The 19,722-nt window shown below is 39.3% G+C and overlaps 2 protein-coding genes across 2 annotated transcripts; both read left to right on the top strand.

Annotated features, from left to right (window-relative positions):
- Window positions 1-598: 598 nt before the first annotated feature.
- LOC119792444 (Down syndrome cell adhesion molecule homolog) lies at window positions 599-9,312 on the top strand. The gene is made up of 13 exons (XM_038299065.1): window positions 599-688; window positions 776-1,114; window positions 1,209-1,337; window positions 1,422-1,580; window positions 4,474-4,544; window positions 4,654-4,891; window positions 6,575-6,703; window positions 7,311-7,469; window positions 8,297-8,367; window positions 8,488-8,725; window positions 8,810-8,890; window positions 9,029-9,157; window positions 9,299-9,312. Exons 1-13 carry the CDS (start codon window positions 625-627, stop codon window positions 9,310-9,312), a joined length of 1,821 nt encoding a protein of 606 aa, XP_038154993.1. The 5' UTR covers window positions 599-624.
- A 1,644-nt stretch (window positions 9,313-10,956) lies between these two features.
- On the top strand, window positions 10,957-13,902 carry LOC119792443 (Down syndrome cell adhesion molecule homolog). The gene is made up of 4 exons (XM_038299064.1): window positions 10,957-11,110; window positions 12,111-12,239; window positions 12,323-12,405; window positions 13,656-13,902. Exons 1-4 carry the CDS (start codon window positions 11,065-11,067, stop codon window positions 13,833-13,835), a joined length of 438 nt encoding a protein of 145 aa, XP_038154992.1. The 5' UTR covers window positions 10,957-11,064; the 3' UTR covers window positions 13,836-13,902.
- Window positions 13,903-19,722: the final 5,820 nt, after the last annotated feature.

Genomic DNA, 19,722 nt, shown 5'->3' with positions numbered 1-19,722 from the left:
TAAGTTATTAGCTTATTAATGATAAATACCACTTAAAAGTACATAAAAGAACTAAGACAATCAACTTAATTATCATATTTATTGTCATTTTGATTCTGTTTTGGAAACCGTCCACAAATCATAGAGAATATCAATAAATTAAAGATCCTCTTTTTCTTCCTTCCTATTTTTTTGGTTGGGTTTTACAATTTTGCAGTCAAGACAAAAAACATCTTTAAGAAAATCTGCATGCTCTTACCCTATGACAAGTGCAATTTTTCTGTCCTTTTTTATTGGATTAAAACAGAATCAAGCAGCTTGTCCAGGGGGGGACTTTCTGATTCTTCCCTACTACTGATGAAAATCAGTCAGGGAACCATAAATATTCCAAATAATGTTCATTGTTCAGTAAAAAACAGCCTTACTGATGATGGGCTGATGACCTATCATTAAAGGAACCAAACATTCAGTTGAAGGAACCAAAAATAATAGAAACGGAACAGCATGTGTTCTGCAAATGCCACCAAAGGTGTCTGCTGGAGCATATTTAGGTAACCCCGGGATATTTAAAGGCTCAAACAACACTGGAGTGACTTGAGGCAGTGATCAGACAATTTAATCACTGATCCTCTTCAGAGAAATAAGATGAGTCATTTTGGAAGTAGATGTTTTCCTTTGTATTGCTTCCTTCTCTTTTGTCAGCTTAAAGGTAAGGAAGCTGTTTATCATATGGACATTTTTATTTAATTAAGACTAATTAAAGGGATTCATCTGTAATCGGATATCTCCTTCTCAGGTTGCGCCTCTCTATATTACGTAACAGCTACAGTAGGAGCAGATGTTTCTCTAAAATGCTCCTATAATGCCTGGCATCATGGCCCACTACCTTTCTGCTGGGGCAGAGAATCCACATCCACCTTTGGTTGCAATAATCAGGTGATAAAGTCAGACGGGACATCCGTGGTCAGCAGGCTGTCATGGCGTTACTCTCTCTCCGGTTATCTTCGTGGAGGAGATGCTTCACTCACCATTATGCAGGTTCAGGAGAGTGACGGGGGCAAATATGTCTGTCGTGTAGAAATACCTGGATGGTTTAACGATGAGACAACTGAAAGCATTGTTCGTGTCAATCCAGGTATTCTTTTTTAGAGAAAAAAACTAAATATAAAAAGTATATCTTTTAGTTTTATGTGTGTGTATAACATTGTCTTGTTGCTTTGACATTTTAGGACGTCCCTCTCAACCATTGCTGTCCATAAGAGTAATAATGGAAAGAGCAGTCAGAGTTGGCTGGATTCCTCCATTTAATGGTGGCAGAGCCATTACAGACTATATAATTGATGTGAAAAAAATATACGGTAAACGTAAACAGATTGATCATTTATTTAGAATGAATATTTCAAACCATGAAGCCTGTATCTTAATTGTTACTCCAATTACAGATCCATGGAGTAGTGCAATAAGAAGTTGGGTTAAAAGTACTGATGCCACTGTGGTTAATTTGCGTCCTGCAACAACGTACAACCTCCGCTTGTTTGCTGTCAACAGTGTGGGGACCAGTGATGCCAGCAATGTTCTGACGTTTACCACAAAAGAAGCAGGTAAAATGATCCAGTGGCATGAATGTGAAGTGTCTAGCAAAGGTTTTTTTTTTACATCTTGTCACAATGAAACCGTATTAAACACATTTATACCAAGTGTTTGTAAAGATTAGCTGCATTTGTTTTCAGCTTTCATGAGATAAACCTTTTAGAGTTGTGTTTCTACCAGATTTGGACATAAAGACCATTTTTGTCCTTTTTAAAAATGCACAGGAACATTCAAAAATGAATGCAGAGCCTATGAAAACACCAGTATCCAACTTCTGCAAAGATAACATCTGATTTTAATTTAGACATCGATTCATTAATTTATTTGATGTTCACAATCTTCTATTGTAGCTCTGGTGCACAATTGGGTGGTTTTCAAGCTAAATGGTGAGCGTTTACCCTGGTCTAGTATTTTTTTGCATACTGACAGTTTCTTCTTCCAGAATTTTCTCTGTTTTGCTCCACCAATATTCCAAATAACTCTGCAAGATGTAGATGTTTCAGCTCAAGAAATGGATCCCCACAGCATGATACAGTCAGAGCCATGTTCTCCTAAAGAGATGCTGTGTTCAGTTTGATCTGTGGTTTTACTTTCTGTAGGCAAAGTCTTTTGACATATCACTGATTCTTGGGAATTTGGATAAAACAGGTTTTAATTTTGAAAATAAAAAGTTAGTTGGATTACAAAATCTGAAGGTATATTGTTATAGACCAAGGTCTTGGCTGTTCAGCAGTGTACAGGTGCAACCTCCTCATTTTGTATTTCTTTCATAAAATAGGCATTTTTCCAGTTATTACTTTGTTTTTGTCAACACCATCAGACACAATAAAAAGCTAATTATTATTTATTTATTTGGTCTAATAAGTATTTAGAGTTTTTAAATCTTTATCTGGCATTGTTAGCACACATTTATGCTGTTAAATGTTGAATAATCATTTTTGTTAATTTTTTTTAACTGTATCATGTGTAGTCCTTTAAAATATCTAACATCAGATAACGTTTACTTTAAGCCTAAATAGAAAAAGTCATGTTTTTTTATTTAACAAACATATTTTTGTATTAAAAGAGACCATTACTTTAATGAGAGAACAGCACTGAAGAAACATATTGCAAGCATATTAATTTAAAACGAATAAAAAGCCCTCTGACGGTGGTGACTTTAGAACTGACGGTGGTGACAGTGGCCTCATTTCAACATACAATTCCAAACTGTATACAATTCAAGTCAATGGTTTCTTGCTTATTAACTTTATTTAACTATTTGGTCCAAAAAATAACAATCATGAGCACTGTGACAAATATTTTTCAAGGAATATAAGGTACAATTAAGAAATATCATTATCAGTCAGAATCATTCTCTGATGCTTTATTTTCTTGCGTGTGATTGTGTCCTGTTTGTCAGTTGTCATTCGTGCTGCATTATGGTAGAAATTTTGAACCTTCTGAGTAATTGCTTGAATATATGTAGGTTTTTTGTCAGTAGGCCTTCACACTTCTTTTGATATTCCCTGTTTCTTTTCCTTCTTTCCTTCACAGATAGCTGCTTCCTAGCCATAACTTCCTAAAATACATAAAGTCAAAGTTGAGTGTAATGACTATGAAATTGGGGGGAATTACAGTAAATGTTAGATTTGGTTAAATGTTGCCCTGCCGTAGCTTACAAGGAATATTGTATACTATGTGCTATGTAGGTAGGTAGTAGGTGCACTATGTGCATCCCAAATGATGTAAACCAAATGAACATGGCATAATAGTGAATTGAGAGACAGGGAAGGCACACCCCATCCCCTAGGGTTATACAATATGGAAGAAATCTAGGCGGAATTACATAAATAAAAATATAAAAGAGGTTAATGAAACATTACAGATCAACAATTATTTTCTAGCCTCCATTGAGAACCATTTGTAGTTTTTTGTCACCACCGTCAGACTGTGCGTCACCACCGTCAGACAGAAAATCTGACGGTGGTGACGTCTGACGGTGGTGACAAAATCCTACTCTTTCACATGATATGCATGAGTTGTTCACATTAGCCATCTTGTTTCCCCTCTGTTGCTAGCTACTTTAGACCTCTTCTTAAAAAGTAAACATTTATGTCATAATCTAATCTAATATTTTTTATACAAAAGAGACGGTGTTGACATGTTATGGTTGTGACATTAGCAGTGTCCAAAAAATATGAACAAGTTTAAGAGAAAATAGCAAACCTACAGGAGCTTGAGTGACCTTAAGGCATCCAGTAGAGCTGAAGATTTGAAAATGGGGTCCTCAGGCATGTAGTTGACCTTTTAGTTGCCTGATTTTATTGCTTTTTATAAATATCTGACGGTGGTGACAAATATGTGGGACACATTTTGAACAATCACAAAATAATGGTTATTATTGTTCAAAACTCACTGTTTGTAGTTTTAAATACATATTAAAATGTACCCTTTCATTTGGTAAAGATATTATTCAATTCAATTATTACTTTTTGTTTTTTTAATCAAGTTGAAATGATTATCTCCTATCCAAGGACAACTGATTTTATAGGCAATGGGCCAGCATATAATCATTAAATTAACAATAAAATAAAAAAACTTTAAAAGAACCTTGCATTTGTGCAAAGGACCCCCTGATTATAACCTTGATTGTTTTTATTCATGAAAATTTTATTTCTTTCCAACAGAATTAGCACTTTTCTTAGTGGGACATGTTTTTGCCGAAGTTTCAAGAATCAGTGATATCCTTCTCTTATATTCTCCTACCAGAGCAATGTTTCGTTGCTGATCTTCCACAGTTTCCACAGACATTTTGGCTGCCTCACTGTTTTTGATTAATAAAAGAAAGTCTAAATTTGGTGTTGGTTTATCATATAGAGTTGACATAAGAAACGTTCTCCAATGAGTTTTCTTTTTTTTCAGCACCCGAGGGCCCACCCCTTGATATGCAGCTTCAAGCTCTCAGTACCAAGAGTATCAAAGTGAACTGGAGGGTAGATTCACACACTTAAAATTTATATATTTTCATGAAAACACAGCAATAAAAAAAAAAAAACTCCAACCCTCATACTTGTTATCCTGATTTTCTTTTTACCTTTCTAGCCTCCAAAGGTTGAACTAAGGAACGGCGTTCTGCGCAGCTACACAGTTAGCTACAGAGATAATGACTCTGCGGTTCAGAATTGGTTGCACCATACTGTGGCAGCTACAGGTGATCCACAGAGCGTCATCCTGACCAATCTGAAGTATTCAACCAGGTATGAAGTAACGATTCAGGCCAGAACAAATGCGGGACTAGGCCCTGCTTCCACCGCACCTCTCTGCTCCACTCTGGATGAAGGTATGCTGAAAAACTAGAGATAAATTAATATTCCTCTGCTTCTTTTATGATTTTTCTTTCACTATTTCTATTTTACTTTCAAACTTTCACAACCAGACATAGAAATCCCTCTCTAGGGAGCATATATGTTTTTGACTGAATCAACATTTTAAATTAGGCTTGAATTACTTAACATGGAAGAATTTTAATCATGCATTAAAGCTACAGTGTGTAATTTTCAGCGACATCTAGCGGTCAGACTGCAGACTGCAGCAACATGAACGTCTCCCCCCCACCGCTTCTCCCCCCCAACAGTACGGCGAGCGTTACGGGACAAAATGTCTTCCACGACGTCCGCATCACCTACCTTCTCAAGTGATGAGGTTTGTTTACATAGATAATTTTACAGATAGTATTTCATTAGTCTGTGTAGGGTATAGATTTCATGTAGACTTAAGATAATAAATATACCCGTTATTTTTTCTACGTTGTTGTGACGTTTTGGTGAGCTGCTTTGCATGGTGATATAGACAGACGAAGTAATTGTAGTCATTAGTTTAACAGCGAGATTGTGTTCGCTGGAAGAATATATATTCCCCGTTTACAGAGTCCAAGTCTTGTTTGTGGCACGGGGGTTACAAGGCAAGGAAGAGGGAAAGGAAGAGGGCAGAGAGGCCGGGGTGAGCGTGCAGCTGGGGCCAGGCGAGAGAGGGGAGCCAGCGGGGTGAGAGCAGAGGAGGAAAGGCTTGAAGATCTCCAAAGGAGCCGGAGAGAAGTAACCGAGGTATATATCCAGAAAATTATTTTACAGAAAATTACTGAATCATTACCTGTGAAACGTCAGGGACGTTGCTGAATAAGTATACTGGAGAGTAACAGCATCATCACGCAGCATGTTATTGTTTTAGACAGGTCTGAGCATCCTGTACTCCAAAAACTGCAGTGATATTAGACAATTGTGTGTATAGGATTAATTACCTGTCCAAGAGAAAACTGGCAACTTGAGCGTCACTTTGAAAACCTTTTTCCTCCATCAGTGACTTCCATCGTGTAAATGCCGTGCCAATGTTGATCCGTGTTTTTTGTCGTTTCTTGTCACTCTTGCGTTTATTCTCGTCGTGTTTCCGCTTCTTAGATGACGGGGGTTCGGTGTCCGCCGCTTTTCGTTGTGATACAGAGTAGACATGATCCTCCATTCGTCTGATGTTTGGCCACACAGTGCCAAACAGTTTGCAAAGTCACTCACGCCTGCCGCCTTGTTTACCTTTCTTGTTACCGAGGCGCAGTATACCTGCTTCTTCTTCTTCTTTGGTTTCAGGCAGACTAAACGCTTCTCAGGCATAATACTGCCATCTACTGTTCAGTACCGTCTCAGTTCATCTCTCTCAACTTGCCGTAGTTATTTTCGAGCGTCATGGGAGATCTCGCAATCGCTAGTTTGTTGCCTCTGCGCTGCCGTAGCGCAAAGATGTCAGCCTCCATGGCTGCGAGACCCGCTCCTATGTAATTATAAATAACGAATTCTAAGGCAACGCAAATGTTATGGTTAAAAGGCTGAGCTCATAGGTGATGATAAATAACATAGTTATGTATAATATATTAAATTTCTGAATTTATATGCCTGTAATTATTACACACTGTAGCTTTAATAAGCAGGATGCACTCACACTTAGTGACTGAATCTCCTACCTGTGTTCCTCTTAGTGCCTCCAGATCCACCTGTAATTGAGTTAGAGGATGTGACCAGCAACAAAATCTTCCTTTTCTGGACTCCTGGCTTTCAAGGCGACAGCCCTATCACAGGTTTCTACCTGGATTATAAAGCAGCAAATGGTGAGAATAGTCCATTGGAATGAAAGTAAAAGTAAAGTAAAATGTAAATTCTTGTAGATCTGAAATGTTTAAAGGATGGATTGTGATAAATAACAAAAAAAGTATGGGGAGTGGTGCCCTGGGGCATAGAACTTGGAATCCTGAGGTTCTGAGTTCGAGCCCCACTACTACAGACTGCCACTCTGTGTCTCTGAGCAAGACCCTAAACCCCCACACTGCTCCCCGGGCGCCACACCATGGCAACACACTGCTCCCCAAGGGGATGGGTTAAATGAAGAGGTACATTTCTCCAATGTGAGATCACTAAAGTTCAGTTATTATTATTATTAATAACAAAATACATTGCGTTTTTGAGGACATGTTTTTGTCAAACATTTTACCAAGAACAAGATATGGTTATTCAAAAACACCTGCCTTATTTACCCCACCTAATGAATGACTGTATCTGAAATCACCTTTGAGGCTAAGGGTGATTGAGGTCCCAAAATACACAAAAACATATGATTATAAAATACAGTACTTGGTGTAATTTTAACAGTGCATCATTTATTAAGAATGAATATTTGAAACTATTAGTTTTTTAACTTAACTTTTATTTCAATTACAGATTCATGGACTAGTGCTGTAAGAAGTTGGGTTACAGGGACTCGTACCAGTGTGGCTGATTTGCATCCTGCAACGACGTACGACTTCCGCCTGTTTGCTGTTAGCAGTGTGGGAATGAGCAAAGCCAGCAATGTTCTGACGTTTGCTACAAACGAAGCAGGTAAAATCATCCATGGACATTATTGTGCAGTGTCTAGCAAACCTTTTTCACAGTTTATCGCAATTAAGCCATTTGAACACATTTATCAGAATCAGAAATACTTTGATAATCCCAGAGGGAAATTACTTAACTTATACCAAGTTCTTCCAGCTATTTACGTATAGACAATTATTTGCCCTTTTTGCAAAACAACACAAGCTCTCTCACAATGACTGCAGAGCCTCCGTAAACAATGGTATAAACTTCTGCAAAGATAACATCTGAATTGAATTTAGACTTCAATAGAGTTTATTTATTTGATGTTTACACTTTAAAACACACCTTCCTATTGTGGCTATGTTGCAAGATTTGGTGGTTTTCAAGCCAAATGGAGAACGTTTGCCCTGCTCTACAGTATTTTTGCATACTGATAGTGTTTACGTCCAGAATTGTTCCTATTTAGCTTTTATTTCCCTTCAAGAAATGGATCCCCACAGCATTATACTGTCAGTGTCATGTTCTACTATAGGGATGCTGTGTTCAGTTTGATCAGTTGGTTTATTTTCTGTAGACAAATTCTTTTGACATATCCTCTTATTCTCCTATCAGAGCAATGTTTCACTGCTTATCTTCCACAGTTACCACAGACATTTTGGCTGCCTCCTTGGGTTTAATTGACAAAAATCTAAATTTGGTGTTGGTTATCATGTAGAACTGACACAAAATGCATTGCTGACTGTGGTCTCAACTTGAAAAAAGATAGAAAAAAGGTTTAAGGGGAACTTCTGTAACGTAAAAAGCTCAACATTTTTTAGAAAAGTTCTCCAATTAGTCTTTTTTTTCTTCAGCACCTGAGGGCCCACCCCTTGATATGCAGCTTCAAGCTCTAAGTCCTCAGAGTATCAAAGTGACCTGGAGGGTAGAGTCACACACTTGAAATTAATATAATATTTTCATGAAAACACAGCAATAATTTTAAAAAAAACTCGAACCCTCACATTTGTAATCCTGATTTATTTATTTTTTTTTACCTTTCTAGCCTCCAAAGTTTGAACTAAGGAACGGCGTTCTGCGCAGCTACACAGTTAGCTACAGAGATAATGACTCTGCGGTTCAGAATTGGTTGCACCGTACTGTGGCAGCTACAGGTGATCCACAGAGCATCATACTGACCAATCTGAAGCCTTCAACCAGGTATGAAGTAACGATTCAGGCCAGAACAAATGCGGGACTAGGCCCTGCTTCCACCGCACCTCTCTGCTCCACTCTGGATGAAGGTATGCTGAGAAACTAGAGATAAATTAATATTCCTCTGCTCCTTTTATGATTTTTCTTTTCAATATTTTAATTTTAATTTCAAGCATCAACAGTGGCAACAACAATCACTTTGGCTACCACTTCCCCTGCTGCTGTCACAACCAGAGATACAACTTTCTCTCCAGGTAGCAGAGATGTTTTTGATTGAATCAACATTTTAAATTTAGCTTGAATTACTTAACATGGAAGTATTTCAATCATGCATTAATAAGCAGGATGTGCTCACACTTAGTGACTGAATATCCTGCATGTGTTCCTCTTAGTGCCTCCAGATCCCCCTGTATTGGAGTTAGAGGATGTGACAAACAACAAAATCTCCCTTTTCTGGACTCCTGGTTTTGAAGGCGACAGCCCTATCACAGGTTTCTACCTGGAGTATAAAGAAGCAAATGGTGAGAGAAGCATCCATTGGAATAAAAGTAAAATAAAATTAATTGCAAATCTTTGTAGATCTGAAACATTCAAAGGATGCATTGTAATGAAAAATGCATTGAGTCTCTGAGGACATGTGTCAAATCTCGTACCAAGCACAGGATATGGTTATTGAAAGGTATAGAGGACAATCTTGGTGGATCATCTAAATAAGTGGTCCTCCTAACTGTCAATCATTCTGGTGATATGTTTACGTAAGGCCATCCTACATGCCTATCTATTTCTGCGCACTTTCAGGCATATATATGTGGTTAGCTACGGTTTAAGATGGTTATTGACGCTCACCTTTCTCCCCACGGTTCTTTGAAAATGTCAGCAGCTCGTAAAAGAAAGCGTGTCCACGAAGTGTATAAGAAGAAAAGAAAGGCCTCAGAAGAGGCAGATATATCCCGGAATCCCGGAGAGCTCACCACACAAAGCATTATGGGATTTGCTGTCGCAGCGGCCCACAGTCACTATAGGCTGTCGCTACCCGACAGCGGCAACTAATAACAAAGATGGTGCAGGCACCGCTCGGTAGAGGAGGACTTATGTGACTAATGGGGAGCAAAAAGTAGGTTCATCTGTCCGAACAGTCACTTAACTGAGTTCGCTATAAAGTCCAATATATAGTACCCGCTCTATATAGTGATTGAGGGATTGAGAGGTTAGGGTGGACATTCGTACACAGTAAGCTTGTATGAGCTATGAGAACAGCAACTTTCAAACAAAGCGTGTACGAGGAGAAATGGGCTCATGCATGAGTTTAATGGGCATTTCCTGTCGTTAGCAGGTACAGGTACAGTTGAGAGGGCAGCTCTTTTAAAAAATTCACGAAAATCCTCCCCAATATCTTTAAAGTCAAACGGCTCTTCCAACCATTGTATTTTCAAATTCTCCCGAGTAGTGCCCGACTTTACACGAGTGAATAAAGTGAATGTGATTGGTCGTTTATCAAGGGGGCAGGATTGTTGTGGCGGAAGGTCTGCAAGCAAGTCTGGTTGTGGCCAGTTTGTCAGAAGCATCTTGCTAACCAGTTAGACACTTAGTGCTAATAGATCCCCAATGGGAAATTACATTGGGACCAAGTAGCTCTTAGAAACAACACTGTCAAGGAACGCCATGGACAGCAGAAACATGCAATAGGAGAAGAGTTTTGTGTCAGAGGTCGTGGATGAGTTTCCTTCATCATGAAGTTTTTATTTAGAGGAGGAAAGCCAGGATGAAGTTGTTGTTGAAGAGGACGCCAGGGCAGCAGAAGCTAAGGCTTACAGCCTTACATGTTTGAGCCTTTGCCTCAATGATAAAGTAAATTATTCTTATTTTTTATTTCAACCGTTGAGTTTATTAGCTGCTACATATGAATCAAGATGCTATGAACGAAAAAATTTGATTGACAGATGAGCATTGATATATGATTGGCTGAATTTAGGTGTACAAGCTGACATATAACAAACTGAGCTGCATAAAATAATGAAGTAAAAAAAAAACATAGATTTTAAGACTTTATTTTTTAATTGAAATTTTCTAACTTTTGGGACAATATCGTATAATAAAGAGTACAATTATATACATGTTTAATCCAGAATGATTTGACATTTAAATATGACTTCTTTACTACTTTAATGAATGACTCTACCTACTGTAAGATCGCCTTTGCATCTAGGGGTGATTGAGGTCCCAAAGGAATGGTGTCATTTTAGCAGTGCATCAATTATTAAGAATGAATATTTCATATTATGAAATCTGCATCTTAACTTTTATTTCATTTATAGATTCATGGTGTGGTGCTGTAAAAAGTTGGGTTTAAGGGACTCGTACCAGTGTTGCTGATTTGCGTCCTGCAACGACGTACGACTTCCGCCTGTTTGCTGTTAGCAGTGTGGGAATGAGCAATGCCAGCAATGTTCTGACGTTGGCACCAAATGGAACAGGTAAAATAATCCAGTAACTTAAATGTGCAGTGTGTCTAACAAATGTTTTTCACATTTTGTCACAATGAAGCCATTTGAACACATTTACAACAAGAAGTGTTTGTAAAGAATAGATGCATTTGTTTTCAGCTTCCATGGGTTAAAGCTTTTTAGAGTTGTGTTTCTACCAGTTTTGCACATAAGGACAATTTTTTGTCCTTTGTTTTTTCCACAAAAGCAAGTTCATTCAAGATAGATGCACAACCTGTGTAAACAATGGTGTCCAACTTCTGCAAAAAAGGGTTATTTTTATTTGATGTTTACACTTTAAAACACTCCTTCCTATTGTAGCTCTGTTGCACGATTGGGTGGTTTTCAAGCTAAATGGAGAACGTTTGCCCTGCTCTACAGTACTTTTGCATACTGACAGTGTTTACATACAGAATTGTCCCTTTTTAGTTTTTGTTCCTGCTCGAGAAATGGATCCCCTCAGGATTATACTTTTAGAACCATGTTCTACTATATTCTGTGTTCAGTTTAATCTGTGTGTTCAGTTTTATACTTTCTCATATTCTTTCACCAGAGCAGTGTTTCACTGCTGATCTTCCTCAGTTACCACATAAATGTTGGCTGTCTCTCAAGTTTTGATTGAAATAAATCTGAATTAGGTGTTGATTTATCATAAAGAATTGACACAAAAGGCATCGCTGAGTTTGGTTGCAACATGAAAAATGCCCCTAAAAAAAATACATTTAGGGGGAGAATCTGTAAGGTCATGCTCCTTTTCTGTTTTATTTTCCTATCAAACAACGGCAACAACAGCCACTTCGGCTACTATTTCACCGGCTGCTGTCACAGCCAGACATACAACTCCCTCTCCAGGTAGCAGAGATGTTTTTGATTGAATCAACATTTTAAATTTAGCTTGAGTTACTTTAACATGGAAGTATTTCAATCATGCATTAATAAGCAGTATGAGCCCAGGCTTTGTCAGTGAATATCCTGCCTGTGTTCCTCTTAGTGCCTCCAGATCCACCTGTAATTGGGATAGAGGATGTGACAAACAACAAAATCTCCCTTTTCTGGACTCCTGGCTTTGAAGGCGACAGCCCTATCACAGGTTTCTACCTGGAGTTTAAAGAAGCAAATGGTGAGAGAAGCATCCATTGGAATGAAAGTGTTTTCTTTTTATTATACGTTGTTTATCATTATATGATGTCTTTTTTTTAACAGCCTCATGGGATTACACAGAAACTGTTGTAGATTTTTATGCCAATGAGACAGAGGCCACGATAATAGAGATAAATCCTTCAACATACACTATATTGCCAAAAGTATTTGCTCACCTGCCTTGACTCACATATGAGCTTAAGTGACATCCCGTTCCTAATCCATAGGGTTCAATATGACGTCGGTCCACCCTTTGCAGCTAGAACAGCTTCAACTCTTCTGGGAAGGCTGTCCACAAGGTTTAGGAGTGTGTTTATGGGAATTTTTGACCATTCTTCCAGAAGCGCATTTGTGAGGTCGCACACTGATGTTGGACGAGAAGGCCTGGCTCTCAGTCTCCGCTCTAATTCATCCCAAAGGTGTTCTATCGGGTTGAGGTCAGGACTCTGTGCAGGCCAGTCAAGTTCATCCACACCAGACTCTGTCATCCATGTCTTTATGGACCTTGCTTTGTGCACTGGTGCACAGTCATGTTGGAAGAGGAAGGGGCCAGCTCCAAACTGTTCCCACAAAGTTGGGAGCATGGAATTGTCCAAAATGTCTTGGTATGCTGAAGCATTCAGAGTTCCTTTCACTGGAACTAAGGGGCCAAGCCCAGCTCCTGAAAAACAACCTCACACCATAATCCCCCCTCCACCAAACTTTACACTTGGCACAATGCAGTCAGACAAGTACCGTTCTCCTGGCAACCGCCAAACCCAGACCCGTCCATCAGATTGCCAGATGGAGAAGCGCGATTCGTCACTCCAGAGAACGCGTCTCCACTGCTCTAGAGTCCAGTGGCGGCGTGCTTTACACCACCGCATCCGACGCTTTGCATTGCACTTGGTGATGTATGGCTTGGATGCAGCTGCTCGACCATGGAAACCCATTCCATGAAGCTCTCTGCGCACTGTTCTTGAGCTAATCTGAAGGCCACATGAAGTTTGGAGGTCTGTAGTGATTGACTCTGCAGAAAGTTGGCGACCTCTTCGCACTATGCGCGTCAGCATCCGCTGACCCCGCTCCGTCAGTTTACGTGGCCTACCTCTTCGTGGCTGAGTTGCTGTCGTTCCCAAACACTTCCATTTTCTTATAATACAGCTGACAGTTGACTGTGGAATATTTAGGAGCGAGGAAATTTCACGACTGGATTTGTTGCACAGGTGGCATCCTATCACAGTTCCACGCTGGAATTCACTGAGCTCCTGAGAGCGACTCATTCTTTCACAAATGTTTGTAAAAACAGTCTGCATGCCTAGGTGCTTGAATTTATACACCTGTGGCCATGGAAGTGATTGGAACACCTGATTCCAATAATTTGGATGGGTGAGCAAATACTTTTGGCAATATAGTGTACAACATCCGCATGTTTGCTAAAAACAGTCTGGGTACCAGTAACGCCAGCAATGTTCTCACTGTGACCATCCAAGAAACAGCTGTTAATTTCGCATCCTCCTCTTATTGTTATTTTTCAATTTATGCTCTAAATGCAGAATGGAAATTAATGTTATTATTGTTTGTGTATCTGCTGTGATTCCTCAAAATTTGTGATTGACAAGGTTATCCATCCATCCATTTTCTGCCACACTTCATCATATATATATATATATATACACATATATATACATACATATTATATGTATATATACACATACATATACATTATGTAGTTCTGTGTTTCAGTAGTAAAGAGATATGTAAATCTTGGTAGATTTGAAACATTTAAATGATGCATTGTAAAAAGAAAATGCTTCTTGCATCAAGCTAGATATGGTTTTTCAAAACAACTTGCTTTATTTATCATGACTTTTGAGTCAAAGGGTCCTTGTGGTCCCAAAATATGTAAAAAGAAATATATGGTTATAAAATACAGTACTTGGTTTTTCCTCATATTATGTTGTTAAATTTTTATCGCCAGTGGAGAAGTGAACAGATCTATGTTGTGAATAGAGTCTAACACCTCTGTTAAAAAATTAACAAAAAATAAACTTGGCTATCGATGAAGCGAAAATACTGTTTTTGTATTGGTTTTTTCTATATATAAAAAGACTATTGACAATGACAAACAAATTACAGATTTGTAAAGTTCACAACCCTTTACTGGTCAAAAATAATTACACCTTTTTTTGCATTTCTCATACTCGTCGTCTCCCGCTTCATCCGAGATCGGGTCACAGGGGCAGGCAGTCTCAGTAGAGACTCCCTGACTTTCCTTTCCAAGGACACCTCCTTGTGTCCTGGGTCATCCCCTAGGCCTCCTCCCGGTGCGATGTGCCTGTAGCACCTCTCAAGGGAGGAATCCTGGCGGTGTTTAAGAGATGTCTGAGCCACATCAGGGGACTCCTTTCCACTTTGAGCGAGCTCCTTATGCTGTCCCTAAAAGAGAGCCCAGCTATTCTATAGAGGAAACTAATTTCAGCTGCTTTTATCTCAATTCTTTCGAATATGGTCCAGATTTCACAACCGTAGGTGAGGGTAGGAATGGTAAATCAAAAGTCCAACGTGCACCGGGAAGAGGTCCCACGTAATGCTGGTAATGCAGACCAGGCTTCTGCTCTGTTTGTACAGAGGCCTGATGGCCCTGACTCCTGAAGCACCCCCCCCCCCCCCCCCCAAGGCACCACAAGGGACCTGGTCCATTGTTCTACAGCCATGAAAACAACCATGTTCCTCCTGAAGCCGAGGTTTGAGAAATAAGCTGGAATCTCCTCCGGGGAGACTGAGGAGTGTGATTCCCTTATACAGTAGCAGCCTTTCAAAAGGGCCCTTCCCTGTCAAACTCCAGCAAATCCTCTCCAACTTCCTGCCACTGGGCTTCCCCTGGGTGTGCACAATTATTTTTTGACTCCACCCTTTCACTGAATTACAGGGTCTGACCAGGAGATTATGCTTCTCTTAAGGTCTTAATGTCAACAAATCATGACAGAAATTATATTTTAGTACAAAGATTGTTTTTCAAAAAGGAATTGTAGGGGACCAGACAAGGGCCCATCAAGAAAAGTGGGGAAATTTTGAATGGCTGCTACTGTAATTGGAACACATCTTCCGGTCCACTTTCTTATACAGGGGAACCACCCCCCCAGCCTGCCAGTCCAGGGGCACTGTCCTGGGCCTCCAGGCGATGTTGAAGAGGCATGTCAGCCGTGAAAATCCAACAACATCCAGAGCTCCAAAGTACTCAGGGTGGCTTTAGGGTTTGGCAAGATCCACCCCCAGAGATGGGTTAAATGCAGAGAACTAATGTCCCCATTATGGGACAATGAAGGGATTTATATTTATTGGTCTTGTGCTTTCCATGATGAATTTTACAGTGATATAGATCTTTACCTGACTTATTGGAAGATTTAAAGTTACTGTGTTATATATGGAATAACATGATAAACTGTGAATGGAAAGAAAAACTTATGCTCATTATTAGAATTATAAAGACATCAGAGCAACTAATCAACAATAATTCTTAAGAGTATCTTCTTTATAAACCTTTAGCTGAACACGTTTATGGTTAATTTTCTGTTTCCAATAGAGTTTCCCCTGAAACACATACAGGACTAAAACTATATATATATAAATAAATAACTTATAGAGTTAATTTATGAATACAGTGGAAGATTTGATTTGACCTGCAGTCAGTGTGTCTGTTTACCATGTGGGACTCAGGGCCCAATATGCTACATATGTTACATTTCCCCCTGTTTAATTAAAGCTGTTTAAATCAAACACTCCTTTCTACATCATCAAATTCTGCCGACCAGCTACCATGCAGATAAGAAACATCTGGGCAGTTGGTACGCTCCTTAAAAGCTAGCTGATCTTCAAAGGTGCCAAAGTGCGCATGGCTCGCAAATGTTGTATAATAGAGAAAGAGCTAAACATCAAGGGGCCTCTTGCAGCTGCTGCACCACCAGCATTTTGGATAACTGGTAGCAGGCCAGATCAACAGGTGTGAACAGTGGGTTAGTGCAGCAGTAGCAGCTTTGCAGAGATGGTGAGGGAACGCAGCTGTTTAGAAATAAGCAGGTACAGCCTGACCCCTTGGACCACTGCAGAGCAGAAGCATTTACACCTCTCTAACTCGCTGTGGCCACATTCTGATCACACATGGGTGGCATGATCACACCCATTAAAACTATAAGCCATTAAGTTATAATTAAAGGTAAAACCAGATATATAATTTCAGATGCTTAGTATATTGAAATTGATAAATTAAAGGAAACTTTATTTATTTTAGTTTTACATCTTTCAGCAATTCATGATAAGCAAAGTACAAATCCTCCCTGTACTTGTTTTTTTCACTTGACCATCAAAAACTATAAATAAGAATGGGAATAAGACAGTTTGTATCAAATGGCTGAATTCCCCTATCAGCAGTTTTTTTTCCAGCTTTGGCCGATTAAAGAGCCATTCATTTCATCTAGTTGAATCAGAGCAAAGGTTCATCAAAGCTGCAGGATAGTAGCTCTCTAGGATTAAACTAAGACGCCCCTGGGCATTATTGATTTTCACTAAGCCTTCCTACCAAAAATAGATAGAATCCAAACCATTTTTAACCCTCACACTTGAGGGAAGTATCAGAGGTCCTTCCAACTGAAAGATATCCGAAATTATCCTTACTACTGATCGAGGTCATGGCCTACTGAAAAGAATTAGATATTGTATGTCAAATCAGCCTGTTGATGAATTTTAATACTAAAACCAGATATATGATTTAATTAGAAATAATCTAAGCACACAGTGATTAATATTTAGTTGCAAAATAGTTCTTAAACTCTTTTCAAGCACAACTCTGTTTAATTTCAACTTCTCTCAATATATATATGTATATATATATATATATATATATATATATATATATATATATATATATATATATATATATATATATATATATATGAGCATTATTCTTCTCTTTCCACCAGAGGGCACCAGAGTCCCACCGGTAAGTTGATGTAACAGTGTCCAATATTCACTCTTCTTATCATCATCAGAGCAGTCCTCTGGGGCACACACTGCAGCCAGCTGGATTTCAGTCCATCTGTCCTGTAAATTCCTTAATTGTCCTAATTAAGGAGATGAGAAAAAGGGTGAGATCTGATACCTCTGTGGGGCTTTGAGGCAGCTGCCTTTGAGAGTCTCTCCCACCAGTGGAGAATCACAGCATGGTTGGAATGATTTTCAGTTAGCTCGTCTTGGTGGCGGCGACTAAGATCAATGTCTTTATGTTTATGATCGGAGCCCTTATGATTTGCACTCCTCCTTCTTTGTTTGTTCATGTCTTCTAAAAAAAAAATTTATATATAGATAATATACTTTTTTCTGAGCATAATTTGAAATGCTGCACATCCTGAGAAAAGGACTAATGGTCGGCACTGATGTAAATATTGCTTGATTGTTGGTTAGCTGCGGTTACCCATCAACAAACTCAGGGCTGGCAATACCCAAAGTCACGGTACACTGTGTGACCGTTGTCTGTAAACACAGCTCCACCACATCCCTCCAAAGGATCCTGTCATTTCTGCACTCCATTTCCGTTTTCCAGGTTTTTGCCTACTCACTCTGGTTTGCTTATACAAAAAAAAAAAAAAAAACAGTCCCTGTTCCTGTTCCGGTGCTTTCCTGGATGTCAGGAATGTCTCTGTCCTCCACTTCTTCATCCATCTCATGCTTCCTGCTCCCGTCATGCTGATTACGCTGTGTGGCTCTTGTGTAAACGGAAGAAAAGAGACTAGGAAGGTTGTGGGACACATTGGCTGGATGTCTTTGATGAGGTCTCTTTGATTGGCCACACAGCCAAAAAACTAATTAACCCCCCCTCTGTCACCTCCGCTCCTACAGCCATTGGTCTTTTCATGCCATGAAACTACAAGGCAAAACAAATTAGAAGTCAGTACACAAAGTGTGTAAAGTTGACATAGTAGAAATGGAAACAGCTGATTTTGTTGTCCTGCAGTTAGTCAACTGTATATGTCATCTCCCATACAACTTTTTCACCTCATTCACAGAGTGGATACCCACCTCCTTCAACCTACTATGTCTAAACATTAATTTAGGGCAGCAGCACATCTTATGTAAGGGTTCTGGAGCTGTGTCAGCTGTTTTCAGCTGGAGGCTTAATGCCACAGGTGAAAGACACAGGGCCAGAGAAGGGAATGCATGGTTACAATAATGGCAGTACCAGCAGTGTGGACAGAGTGCTGTAATTAATCATGCCCTGTGGTTCTGGCCACATCAAGGCACCAAGAGTCAGGAAATGGAGACTGTGATCAGCCCAACATCCACCAAAGGCTGAGCTCCACAGGAGTGGCTGATCTGTCGGCCCTGTTACCCCAGAAATGGATGCACAGGCCCGGACTTAAGAAGCAGCCAGATGTTGGCCCCTTCTAAAGCGCTGTATGAAGTTTGAGAGAAAGAGAGCAGATGACAGTATTGAACATGGCTGAAATGAAAGGCACCAGAAGTTGAGGTAGAATAAAAAAAAGGATCTGAGGTATGACCTGTTTTCTGATGAAAGGGCTACTAATTGATTCAAGTCTCTATCGGAACCCCCTGCAAACTGTAACAGACCAAAGGAAACTTTTCATCTTTTGGAAGCAGGAACAATATGGTCCGCACAGAAATAAAAAAGCACTGATGTAATCCTGAAAGAGAGACTAAAACATATCTGAAATAAACAACAAAAAATTCTGTCACTGACAGAATAGAGAGAAAATGAGGCATCAGAGTGACTAATGTTAGACCAGTAAGGAAGCAGAACATATATTACAAGTTACTATTGAATACAAGAAGATCAAACTAAAACAACAACACTTGACAATATATATAACCACCCTATAGCATACAGTTCTGAAACCTGTTGACTAACTACCGGTACTACCCTGGTTTTGTTCAAACTGACACAGATTAACATAAACAGAAAGTTTAGAGAAGCTACTCTCACATGGTTTCTCATGATCAAGACATCCAGACAGAGCCATAATGAAACGGTAATTCATTTAACCCTATTGATTTAAGCAAGGATTAGTTCGCCAGCAATGCTGATAATCTTACCAGACTCATTGGGACACATGATCAGGAGTCATCTGCCCCTAATTGACATAGTTATATGGTTTCAAATCATTTCAGGTAGTGTGAGGTATTTCTGCTCGTTTATTGCTATGACTGATTGAATTTCTGTAGCAGAAATCCTTGCCCAGTTTGCAGTCTCAAACCCATAATCTGCCAGGATCTACTAAATAAACCCAAAAAACTGGACCATATTTCGCCCTGGACTGTTTGCCTAGTAACATTTTTATTGTGAAAAGTATTAAACTAACACATTTCAAGTGTCATAAATGTACCCAGGACTCTTAAATGATTGCATTTCCAATTCCAGAAACACATGTCTGCATGGTGAACAATGATTTATTTAAACTGTTATACCTTCC

Source organism: Cyprinodon tularosa, unplaced genomic scaffold (genome assembly GCF_016077235.1).
Source record: "Cyprinodon tularosa strain WSP-4 unplaced genomic scaffold, ASM1607723v1 ctg42, whole genome shotgun sequence".
Classification (NCBI taxonomy): Eukaryota; Metazoa; Chordata; class Actinopteri; order Cyprinodontiformes; family Cyprinodontidae; genus Cyprinodon; species Cyprinodon tularosa.
Note: the sequence above shows the minus strand (reverse complement) of the source record. Positions and strands in the feature narration are given on the sequence as shown.

Excerpts from the sequence above, each read along its gene's own strand:
- LOC119792444 (XM_038299065.1), top strand. The coding sequence starts at position 625 with ATGAGTCATTTTGGAAGTAGATGTTTTCCTTTGTATTGCTTCCTTCTC. Across the intron at positions 1,338-1,421 it reads TGATGTGAAAAAAATATACG|ATCCATGGAGTAGTGCAATA; the intron begins GTAAACGTAAAC and ends CTCCAATTACAG. Across the intron at positions 8,726-8,809 it reads CTGCTCCACTCTGGATGAAG|CATCAACAGTGGCAACAACA; the intron begins GTATGCTGAGAA and ends TTTAATTTCAAG.
- LOC119792443 (XM_038299064.1), top strand. The coding sequence starts at position 11,065 with ATGAGCAATGCCAGCAATGTTCTGACGTTGGCACCAAATGGAACAG. Across the intron at positions 12,240-12,322 it reads GGAGTTTAAAGAAGCAAATG|CCTCATGGGATTACACAGAA; the intron begins GTGAGAGAAGCA and ends TTTTTTTAACAG. Across the intron at positions 12,406-13,655 it reads TAGAGATAAATCCTTCAACA|TACAACATCCGCATGTTTGC; the intron begins TACACTATATTG and ends GGCAATATAGTG.